The sequence below is a fragment of the Phyllobates terribilis genome, unplaced genomic scaffold, assembly GCF_046119375.1.
Source record: "Phyllobates terribilis strain yellow unplaced genomic scaffold, ASM4611937v1 Scaffold_7__3_contigs__length_470593459, whole genome shotgun sequence".
Classification (NCBI taxonomy): domain Eukaryota; kingdom Metazoa; phylum Chordata; class Amphibia; order Anura; family Dendrobatidae; genus Phyllobates; species Phyllobates terribilis.
The window spans coordinates 289,679,887-289,692,652 of record NW_027362767.1 but is presented as its reverse complement, the minus strand read 5'-3'; the positions used below and the strand labels follow the sequence as shown (position 1 = coordinate 289,692,652).

The 12,766-nt window shown below is 43.6% G+C and overlaps 1 protein-coding gene across 1 annotated transcript in view; it reads right to left on the bottom strand.

Moving 5' to 3' along the window:
- LOC141154655 (diacylglycerol O-acyltransferase 2-like) overlaps nt 1-12,766 on the bottom strand; it is a 69,513-nt gene that overhangs the window by 35,416 nt on the left and 21,331 nt on the right. Inside the window, exon 2 of the mRNA XM_073640934.1 lies at nt 3,526-3,654. Coding sequence (XP_073497035.1) covers nt 3,526-3,654 — 129 coding nt within the window. The remainder of the gene's footprint in view (nt 1-3,525; nt 3,655-12,766) is intronic.

Sequence of the window (12,766 nt, the reverse complement as noted above, 5' to 3'; positions counted from 1 at the left end):
CTGATCTATCTTGATGCTGCCAAGCGCTTGAATGCCCGTCAGGCTAGGTGGGCACTTTTTTTCTCGCGGTTTAATTTTTCCGTTACTTACATCCCGGGTACCAAGAATGTTAAAGCGGATGCTTTGTCTCGCAGCTTTTCTCCCATGGTCAGTGCTGAGGAGGAGGAGGAGAGCATTTTACAAGAAGGTGTTGTGATTGCTGCTTTGGACTCCGTTTTGGGAGATGAGATTCTTAAAGCACAGGAGAATGCCCCATCTAACACTCCCCATGGGAGGTTGTTTGTGCCTAGGACCTTTAGGAGAGATTTGTTTGTTGAGTGTCATGAGTCTCGGTTGGCAGGTCATCCAGGAATTTCTGAGACCAAGAGACTTGTGGGTCGCAGTTTTTGGTGGCCTGGATGGCAGAAGGAAGTCAATAAGTGGGTGCGTCAATGTACTGTGTGTGCTAGATCTAAGTCTTCGCATGCTCCTGCTGCGGGGTTGCTTTGCCCTCTGGAGGTTCCTAGTGCACTTTGGACACATCTGGCTATGGACTTTATTACTGACCTTCCCCCCTCTGAAGGTTTCACGGTCATCTGGGTGGTCGTGAACCGTTTTAGCAAGATGTGTCACTTGGTTCCCTTCATCAAACTGCCTTGCGCTAAGACACTCGCTAAGGCCTTTGTCAAGTAAATTGTCAGACTACATGGCGTTCCTACTGACATTGTTTCTGATAGGGGACCTCAGTTCGTGGCTCGTTTTTGGCGTGCCTTTTGTGACAGGTTGGGAGTTCATTTGTCGTTTTCATCCGGATATCATCCTGAGTCTAATGGCCAGACAGAAAGAAAGAACCAGGATGTTGAGCAGTTCTTGCGTTGCTTTGTGGCAGACAATCAAGAGGGGTGGTCTGAGTTTTTGCCACTTGCTGAATTTGCTCTTAACAACCATACATCCTCTTCTGCTGGGTGTTCGCCTTTTTTTTGTTGTTCTGGGAGACATCCGTCTTTTGGGTCATTCTCCAAATTGGTATCGGCTGTGCCTGAGGAGGAGAGTTTTTCCGGTGATTTGGAGAGAGTTTGGACGGATGTGCGTGGTAATCTTCAGGAGGCTAACAAAAAATCTAAGAGGTACTTTGATAGGAAACGGCAAGAGGTTTCGTTTGCTATTGGTGACATGGTTTGGTTGTCCTCTAAGAATCTGCGATTGAGGATTCCTTCGAAAAAATTGGGTCCCAAGTTTGTAGGGCCCTTTAAGGTGCTTCAGATAGTTAACCAATCTGCTGTTAGGTTGGAGGTTCCTACCTCCTGGAAGATTAATCCGGTGTTTCATGTTTCTCTGTTGAAAAAAGCTAATGTGTCGGTTGGTGACGCCTCTGCCACTGTTCCTCCGGTGGTGGAGGATGGGGAATATGAAATTTCCCGCATCCTAAATTCTAGACGGTATAGAGGGAGTTTGCAGTATCTCGTCGCTTGGAAGGGTTTCGGACCCGAGGATAACTCATGGGTGAGGGCGGATGATGTTTCTGCTTCCAGACTTGTCAGAGCGTTTCACAGGAGGTTTCCTGATAAGCCTGGGCCTAGGGGATCCGGAGGATCCTCTTAGAAGAGGGGGTACTGTTAGAACTCTCCTGTTAGGTTTTTTCTAGATTGCTGGTCACATGACCATTTTTGCCTATTTAATCCGGCTCCGCCCTCCTGGCCTTGCTGGACTACATTGTATTTTCTACTCTTGAGCTAGCTTGGTACTCTGTTACCTTTCTCTGTTAGTTTTGCTAGGTCTTCTGACCTCTATGTTCTATGTTGTGTGTTTGTCTTTTACTGCTATAATTTCTGCTAGGAGGTGTCCAACTTTATCCCAGTCCCTAGTTCTTGTAGGGATCCCTCCCTTGCATCTATAGGTCTTCGTACAGACTAGCCGAGGACTTTAGCGGGTCTGATCGCAGGATCAGGTTCCCCGTTACATCGTAGGGATCCAGTTTAGTTCTATTGTAGGGACAGATCTCCTGTCTTTCCTTAGTGCTTGTAGCAGAACATAACACGAACACTACGGGGGTGGCTCAACACTACTTACAATTGCTCATTTTGCCTTTCTACCCAGCTAATTCTTCCCTTTTCTCTCTTCTATGTAGAAACAGGAAGTCTCTTGTCCCTGTAGAAATCATCCCCCTCTTCAACTCCTGACCCAGCTGCTCCCTCTTCCTTCTGCCAGCGCCTCTTGCAATGACTTATGACTCATGCAGGGAAAATTGACCTCCTGTTTCTACATAGAGCTTAGAAGGATTCAGCTAGTCAGTTTGTAATCACGTGATGTCATAGACCTAATGGAAAAGAGAAGAATTATCTGGGTAGAAGGGCACAATGAGCAATTGTAAGTACACAGTGCTATATAAAATGATGACTGCAGTATATTAAGAGGATAAAAACTTTGATGGGAGAGTGCTTCTTTAACATGTTAAATTTATTCTGAACGGTCAATACAATTATGGCGACACCCAAATTATATTATTTTTTATTTCTTGAACATGGTATTTAAGAGGTTAAACAGCTGAGATTAGAGCTAGCTTTGATCCCGGCCATTGATGCAGGAACCTTGTTGTATATTATAGCCCATTCCGGCTGGTAATAATGGGGGCTCAGCTTCTGAACCTGCGCCATGAAAAGGCTGTAATTTTGTCACTGGTCACATTAACATCCTTCTCATTGAGCCATAAATATATGGGTTAGGAAGGGTTAAAGGATTTTTTTCTGGGATCTTACACTGATAGCTTATCCTTAGGAATGACTATCAACATATAATCACTACTTCCTAGATCCCCACTGAAAAATTTCCACACATTATCTGGTTTTGCACCTTTTCCCAGTTCACTTGAATGAGCTTAGTGCAGTACCAGGCACATACTCACATGTGTGAACTGTACTGAAGGGGCCGAGGCCATCTAGTCAGCACTACTGCCCCTTCCGTGTGCTGACAGGTGGGAAGACTGGGTGTGGGACCCCCACAAATCTCACATTGATGGTCTTTTCTAAGGGTAGGTGCAGACAACTGCGTATTCTCTCATTCTAAAGTATTGGGTCGAATATGCAAATCACACAGTGATCAGTTTGATCACAATATGATCCGATGAGGAGGAGATGAAGAAGAAATGTCTCCCTCCTCTCCATTCTGTCAGTTCGTGGAAATCTGACTGCACTCAGATGTCATCTGAGGGCAGTCCGACGGTTTCCTTGAACTCATTGACTTGCATAGCCGAGTGTGAGCTAATGTTTTATCAAATCACACTTGGACCGAAAGCAGATGAACGTAAAAACCTGAACATTTTCTCTAACCATCGCCTTGTGAAAAGATTTGGAAGGATAGTTTAATAACAGATCTGCTTAAGAATGACATTTACATCGGTAGGGATTTGTGACCTGTAAACACCACCAAGTGCCAGAAGAAAGACGTCCATGAATATCTAAGCATTTGTCAATAGACGTTCTGTAAATGAATGGCATTGTAATGCACATATCAACAAATGATGACAGAATTGTAATATATACAACTTACCCATCAGTAAAAAGGTAAATATCCACTGAATGATAGAGAAGAGTTGTATACATGACCGGAGCTGCTCTTGGGGTGGTGCAGTGGCAGCGGACAGAGAGTGCAGAGCCGAGCGCAGCGTGAGGCTGCTCCCTAAAATGCAGAAGACCGTAATGAACAGAAAGCTCTTATGTAGATTAATGTCAACACCTTTCATACATATGGAAATCCCAATGCTTGTACTTCTTATATGGAGCTACTGTTCAAAGATCAGACCAGAATCCAAAAGTCATCAATAAATTTAGGTTTATTATCTGTGAACATGTACAGAGAGACTGCAGGCCAGGTACAGGCTGCTGGAAGGTGGAGATGACCTAAATATTCACCTATATAACACATAATAAGTAGTGTTCAGCGAGTATGTTCTGTCCGAGTATGCTCGGGCCGAGCTCCGAGTATTTATAGCTGCTCAGTGATATGGTTGAATCGCTCCCGTGTGCATGATTTGCAACTGTTTGACAGCTTTATTACATGTGAGGAATGTCTATTTGTTACACATTCCCCACATGTAATAAAGCTGTCAAACACTTGCAAATCATGCACACGGGAGCGATTCAACCATATCACCGAGCAGCTGTAAATACTCGGAGCTCGGCCCGAGCATACCCGGAACAGAACATACTCGCTCAACACTAGTAATAAGTTTAATCAATTCCAATGTATTATTAATTTTTGAAGAAAAATTAGAAGTAGCCATTCCGTTCTGGAAACCTCTGACTTTACCAGTGTGATCTTCTTCCAAATATCTATGGCATAATATATTTTCATTATATTTTGTCTCAAAATATTCTGTGATTCACAGGTTGCTCCGTCTATAAGTGTAAGTGTAAGGGCTTTTTCAGATGAACACATTTTTGGGCAGTTATAGAACATTTTGTTAGCCCAACTAGTACATCATTTATATGTCTGCATTCTTCTGGATTCAATATTATCTTTTACATTAGTTTTGTAGCATCAGTGGTTATCTAGGCTAAGTCAAAGAGATTTTACGAGAACAAAGAAGCAGTGACGCTTGGAGAAGTGAAAAAGTCCTATTATTGGGTATGGCCGCTTAACCAGTAGAAGAAGGAAGGCAGCTCACCAAAACAGCAGTATGTAATCCGCCGGAGCTCGGGACACCACCACTGACATGGACGAAAACTGAGGATACAAGGTTAGATCCAGCTCGGACAGAGATAAAATATTCAAGTTTTATTAATAGAATAGAAAATCATGGTAACATCCAAGGAGTGTCCATAAGAAATATCACCAACATATTTATTGTGCATAAAGCACCCTTTCTCATTGTGTTACACCTTAAATAAGGCTGCTATATGCACCAGAAATGTGTTGCTGCTATCTCTAATGGACAGTCCTTGGATGTTACCATGATTTTTCAATCTACTAATAAAGGATGAAGATTTTATCTCCATCAGAGCTGGATCTATCCTTGTATCCTCAATTGTAATATGACCCCGTTCACACATGAGCTGTTCTGTCCATGTCTCATGGGTGGAATCCACTAGCAGTTTTATAACGAAGTAGTTGGATGCCCAATAATCCTGAATTAAGCCATCAATGTTACATCCCAGAAAACACCCTTATGACTGTTTGCATTTTTATAATAATTTGTCTGTCCAGCTGACTACAAATGCAAAACATATCTGTTTTTTCTCCAAATAAATTAATTGTAGTAATACTTAAACTGACAAGTGATCAGGAGCTTATTCAGTATATTCGGTATAATGAAGCCATTAGACTCTAGACCAGTGTTCCCATACGCCAGTCCTCATGGCCCCCTACACGCCATTTTTTTAGGGTTTCCTTAGTATTGCACAGGTGATGAAATTATTATTAATGTTATGATAGGCTACAAGCACTAAGGAAAGACAGAAGATCTGTCCCTACAATAGAACTAAGCTAGATCCCTACGATGTAATGGGGAACCTGATCCTGCGATCAGACCCGCTAAAGTCCTCAGCTAGTCTGAACGAAGACCTATAGATGTGAGGGAGGGATCCCTACAAGAACTAGGGACTGGGAGAAAGATGGACACCTCCTAGTAGAAATTGTAGCAGTAAAAAGACAAACACACAACATAGAACATAGAGGTCAAAAGACCTAGCTAAACTGACTGAGAAAGGATACAAAGCACCTGGCTAGCTTAAGAGTAGAAATTACAATGAAGTCCAGCAAGGCCAGAAGGGCGGAGCAGGATTAAATAGGCAAAAAAGGTCATGTGACCAGCAAAATAGAAAAAACCTAACAGGAGAGTTCTAACAGTACCCCCTCTTCTATGAGGATCCTCCGGATCCCCTAGGCCCAGGCTTATCAGGAAACCTCTTGTGAAACGCTCTGACAAGTCTGGAAGCAGAAACATACTGTACTGCAGTGTTCCTTAACCTGTGACATACATCATTATAAAACCTAAACTCCTTTAATGCACTACAAGTCACAGACAGGGTAGACCGGAAAGGTACAGGTAGATGACTGTTTGGAAAAAATTTAGATATTACACATCAGTTGTTTGGTAAATAACAGGATAAATCCACACAGTATATTGACGCACCCACTTAATGACTTCCTTCTGCCATCCAGGCCACCAAAAACTGCGACCCACAAGTCTCTTGGTCTCAGAAATTCCTGGATGACCTGCCAACCGAGACTCATGACACTCAACAAACAAATCTCTCCTAAAGGTCCGAGGCACAAACAACCTCCCATGGGGAGTGTTAGATGGGGCATTCTCCTGAGCTTTAAGAATCTCATCTTCTAAAACGGAGTCCAAAGCAGCAATCACAACACCTTCTTGTAAAATGCTCTCCTCCTCCTCAGCACTGACCATGGGAGAAAAGCTGCGAGACAAAGCATCAGCTTTAACATTCTTGGTACCCGGGATGTAAGTAGCGGAAAAATTAAACCGCGAAAAAAAAAGTGCCCACCTAGCCTGACGGGCATTCAAGCGCTTGGCAGCATCAAGATAGATCAGATTTTTATGATCAGTGAAAACCTGAATGGGAAATTCAGCACCTTCCAAGAGATGACGCCAGTGTTCAAATGCGAGTTTAATAGCCAGCAATTCCCGATTACCAATATCGTAATTAAGTTCAGTCTCAGAAATTTTTTTTGAAAAAAAGGCACAGGGATGTACTCCATCCTTGCTTTCCTGAGACAACACCGCACCGACCCCCACCGAAGAAGCATCAACCTCAACCAAAAACGGCTTAGTCACATCAGGCTGCATAAGGATGGGAGCAGAGGTGAACCTCTCCTTTAGAAACACAAAAGCTTCAATGGCCTCAGTAGTCCACTGAACCGCATTAGCACCTTTCCTGGTGAGATCGGTCAGTGGTTTAACAATAATAGAAAATTTTTTAATGAATTTTCTGTAATAATTGGTGAAACCCAAAAACCTCTGTATCGATTTCAAACCAATAGGCCTAGGCCATTCCTGCACAGCTTGAACTTTCACCGGGTCCATCTCAAAGCCCTCGCTGGAGATAATGTAGCCCAAAAAACTAATTCTCTGTACAGCGAACTCACATTTCTCTAGCTTAGCAAAAAGCGAATTGTCAATTAATAACTGTAATACCTCACGTACGCTCCGCCAATGAGACTCCAGATCCGGCGAATAAATCAAAATGTCATCCAAATACACAACCACATTTTTGCCGATCAAAGGTCTAAGGATGTCATTAATAAGATTCTGAAAAAATGCTGGTGCATTGGTAAGACCAAAAGGCATAACCAGATTCTCAAAATGACCCACAGGAGTGTTAAAAGCAGTCTTCCATTCATCACCCTCCTTCATGCGCAACAAATTGTATGCCCCCCGGAGATCAATTTTAGAGAACCACTTGGCCCTCACTAACTGGTTAAACAAATCAGGAGTCAATGGCAGTGGGTAGGGATTGCGTACAGTAATTTTATTAATCTCGCGAAAGTCCAGACAAGGACGTAAACCGCCATCCTTTTTTTTAACAAAAAAAAATCCAACAGCCACAGGTGACTTAGAGATAACCGGCGGCCTAGCTCGTCTGTATGTATTCCTCCAAAGCCTTTCTCTCAGGAATAGTAAGATTAAATAAACGACTTTTAGGAAGAGTCGCTCCAGGGACAAATTCAATGGTACAATCATAGTCTCTATGGGGAGGCAAAATTTGCGACTCCTCCTCAGAAAAAAACTTTCCAAAAATCCTGAATAGGTACAGGTAATTCCCCTTTATCCACAGCAGCAATGCGCCTGTTACAACACTTGTCATAACACTTAGGGCTCCAGGACTTAATTTCATTAGTAGACCAATCCAGTACAGGATTGTGCAATTTTAACCAGGGTAACCCCAAAACTACTGGAGAGGGCAAATTATTTAATACTACCAAATCCAAATTTTCTTGGTGAATACCATTAATAGTGAGGGGAAATTCACAGACCTTGTGAGTAACACTCTTCAAGGGGGAGCCATCGACAGAAACCACAGCAATAGGGGATGACAAAGGTTTGGGTTTTAATTTAAGTTTTTCCAAGAATCCCCCATCAATCACATTCAGAGTAGAACCACAATCCACAAATACCCGAAATTCAATTAATTCTTCCTGAGCTGCAGTAGTAGCAGAAAGAAATACCCCCTTAGTGTTTAAACAGGCTATACGGGCGTAACTGACCTTTTTTTTTTTTCTTTGTTCATACGAAGCACACAGTTCTTAATGAAATGGTCAGATTTTCCGCAATAAAAGCACAAACCTTCAGAAAACCTGCAGTCTTTTTCCTGAGAGCAGGGTGATATCGCCCCAATCTCCATCGGCTCCCCAATGTCAGTACAGACCCTCTCAAGACTAGGAGCTGACATGGCAAAGGATTTACTCTCATGAACCCTTGCACGCAGTCTCCTGTCCACCCGTATAGCTAATTGCATTGCCTCCTGCAAGTTTCCAGGTGTAGGATAAGCAATAAGCAGATCCTTAACCCTTTCACCTAGCCCAGCAAGAAACGTTCCAGCCCACCTGAGTAGACCACCGACGGAAGTGAGTACAATAATTTTCCACATTACCTGATCCCTGCCTCAAAAGTCTCAATTCCGTCTGAGCTGATGAGACACGATCAGGATCATCATACAACAACCCCAAAGCAGAAAAAAACTATCCATTGATCTAAAGCACGGATCACTAGGTTGGAGAGAAAAGGCCCATCCCTGAGGATCCTTGCGCAAAAGTGACATTATGAACCCTATGCACTGTGTTTCATCACCACAGGATCTGGGTCTCAAACGAAAATACAATAAACAAGCATTTTTAAAGGAAAAAAAATCTTGTTGTTCGCCAAAAAATAAATCAGGCAATCGTACCTTTGGCTCCACAAAATGCGCTCCAGAACAGCTACTCACGTGTTGTTGGAGCTCGGCCACCTCCAGAGAGAGTCCCTGCAGGCGTTGAGCCAAATCCTGAACCGAAACCATGATGGAAACTGGAGGTCTTTCCTTAGAGATATTTTTGGGCTGGACTTACTGTTATGATAGGCTACAAGCACTAAGGAAAGACAGGAGATCTGTCCCTACAATAGAACTAAGCTAGATCCCATGTGACCAGCAAAATAGAAAAAAACTAACAGAAGAGTTCTAACAGTTAAGGCATCAGAAATTGCCACAGGTTCAGTACTGTGCAAGACTAAGTAAATCCTGGAAACACAATCTGATATAGATAATGAGGACTGGATTTCAGGATCATTGCTTAATACCCTTAATGATGCTGAGCTTGGAAGAAATATATTTTAAATACCGCACCTCAAGGCAGTGTGTACTACCAGACTAGTCTGCAATGTGTAATATCAGACTAGTCTGCAGCTAGCCTGCGTAGACAGTCATGAGAAAAACTAATGTATGTTCAGCTGCAGCTCTCAATTCGGTTGCCCCCCTCACACATACCAAAGCTCGCACAATCAACAGACAACCGTGGCACACCAGCCTAATTAAAGAACTGCGATGGGCCTCCAGGGTTGCTGAGCGTAGATGGAAAAGGTCCCACTCCATTGAGCACTTCATCGCATTCAAACAGTCCCTCACTACCTTCAAGTTCACACTCACTGAAGCAAAACACACATACTTCTCATCTCTCATATCCTCCCTGTCTCACAACCCCAAACAGCTATTCAACACCTTCAATTGTCTCCTCCGTCCCCAAGTGCCTCCTCCCTCTCCTCTTATTTCAGCCGAAGACTTTGCCTCATTCTTCAAACAGAAGATTGACACCATCAGACAAAGCTTTTGCCTAAAGTCCCCACAGCCCCTCCCCACACCTACTCAAACCTCCTCCTCCAAAACCTGCTTCTCCACCATTACGGAAGATCAACTTTCCTCTTTACTCTCCAAATCACACCTCACCAGCTGTGAACTTGACCCAATCCCATCCCACCTCATCCCAAACCTTACCACTATCTTCATCCCAACCCTAGCCCACCTCTTCAACCTGTCACCAACAACTGGTGTCTTCCCCTCATGCTTCAAACACGCCTCGATCACACCCATCCTCAAAAAGCCATCCATTGACCCATATCACTTCTCCCCTATGCTTTAAAACTACTCAAACAACATGTCCATTCTGAACTGTCCTCCCACCTCTCCTACTGCTCCCTCTTTGACCGCCTACAATCTGGTTTCCGACTGCACCATTCTACTGAAACTGCACTGACTAAAGTCACCAATAACCTACTAACCGCCAAATCCAAGCGACACTACTCTGTCCTCCTCCTACTAGACCTGTCATCTGCCTTCGACACAGTGGACTTTTCCCTCTTACTACAAACTTTCTCATCTCTCGGCATCACAGACTTGGCCCTATCTTGGATCTCCTCATACCTAACAGACCGGACATTCAGTGTCTCCCACTCGCACACCACCTCCTCATCTCACCCCCTATTTGTCGGTGTCCTCCAAGGTTCAGTTCTAGGACCCCTACTCTTCTCCATCTACACCTTAGGCCTGTGACAGCTCATAGAGTCTCATGGCTTTCATTATCACCTCTATGCTGATGACTCACAGATCTACCTCTCTGGACCCGATATCTCCTCTCTACTAATCAAAATCCCACAATGTCTGTCCGCTATTTCATCCTTCTTCTCTGCTAGATTTCTAAAACTTAACATGGACAAAGTAGAATTCATCATCTTTCCACCATCTCATTCAACCCCCCCCCAACTGACCTATCTATCAATGTCAATGGCTGTCCACTCTCCCCAGTCCCTCAAGCTCGCTGCCTTGGGGTAACCCTGGACTCTGAACTCTCCTTCAAACCACATATCCAAGCCCTTTCCACTTCCTACCGACTCCAACTTAAAAATATCTCCCGGATCTGCATATTCCTCAACCATGAATCTGCAAAAACACTAGTGCAACCTCCTGCTCTGTGGCCTCCCTTACAACAGTCTCGCACCCCTCCAATCTATCCTAAACTCTGCTGCTCGACTAATCCACCTGTCCCCCCACTATTCCCCGGCCTCTCCCTTCTGTCAATCTCTTCACTGACTCCCCATTGCTCAGAGACTCCAGTTCAAAACCCTAACCATGGCATACAAAACCATCCACAACCTGTCTCCTCCATATATCTCTGACCTAGTCTCCCAGTACATACCTGCATGCAACCTTCAATCCTCACACAATCTCCTTCTCTACTCCCTCTTTCCTCCTCCTTCCACAATTGCATACAATATTTCTCCCGTGCATCCCCCTCTACTCTACTCTGGAACTCTCTACCCCAACACATCAGACTCTCGCTGATCATGGAAACCTTCAAAAGGAACCTTAAGACCCACCTCTTCTGACAAGCCTACAACCTGCATTAACCATCGCTCCACCATACCGCTCTACGACCAGCCCTCACCTACTGTATCCTCACCCATCCCTTGTAGACTGTGAGCCCTCGCGGGCAGGGTCCTCGCTCCTCCTGTACCAGTTGCCGTCACGTTTTGTTCAAGATTATTGTAATTGTTTTTGCTATGTATACCCCTTTTCACATGTAAAGCTCCATGGAATAAATGGTGCTATAATAATAATAAATAATAATAATAATGTTCTCCCTGTGTTTGCGTGGGTTTCCTCTGGGTTCCCCGGTTTCCTCCCACACTCCAAAGACATAGTGAAAGGGAAATTAGATTGTGAGCCCCAATGGAGACAGTGCCAATAATGTTTGTAAAGCGCTGTGGAAGTAATGCTGCTATATAAGTGAGTAAAATAAAGAAATAAAATAAATACCTCCTCTTTGAATTCTAAGGTTTTATGTATCAGGACATAATAAAAACAACATGAATGTTTGAAGGTATTAAAAATGGGTAAATAACTTCTGATGAACAAAAAACACATGACAAATTACACCAGGTCAGTGTTTATTTAACAAAAACTAATACAGAATTACAGATCGTTCATTGGGCATTGTTACTGCCTGTGTAAACAGGTTACGGTGTACTGATCGGTCATCATTTACTGTAGCCAGTCGGTTTATGTAAGCAGACCCCTACTCTTTCAGTTGGTTGTTGAATAAACTAGAGTAGATAATTTGCTGGTTCTGGTCCTGTCAAATATTCCAGATACAACATCAGATCTACAGGTTCGGGAGCACTTTGGCAACAGTGACCACAATATTTTTAGTTTTAATGTAATTTTAACCCCCTTCATGACATCCGCCGTACATGCATGGTGCATGAGGGAGGTGCGTTCCCGCTAACCGCAGTACATGTACGTCATGACGATCGTGCTGGCTCTCTCTGAGCACCGGCATGATCAAAAGCAGGTGTCAGCGCTATGAGAGAGCTGACACCCTGCAGTGGTGCTAGCGCCGATCGCGGGCATTTCACCCCTCTGATGGCGCTGTCAATAGTGACAGAGACATCGATCTGCAGAGCTCCCTCTCTGTCCCGATTGCGATCACGTTGTGTCGATGGTCTCCATGGTGACCCCGGACCTAAAGATGCCACAGGGTTACCCAGGTACAGTGGCCTGTAAGCTCTTACTCAGAGCAGGAGCAGACATGCCATTGATCTAATGCCCTGCAATGGAAAAGCATTTCAGAGTATTAGATCAGCGATCAGGGCAAGGAAAGTTGGTGTCCGATACTGGGACAAGATAAAAAAGTAACAATTGTAAAAATATTTTTTAAAAAATCACAAAATAAAGAAACAAAAAGAAAAAATATGAATCCAATAAATACATACAGTATATTTATGTAAAAACAAAAATAAACA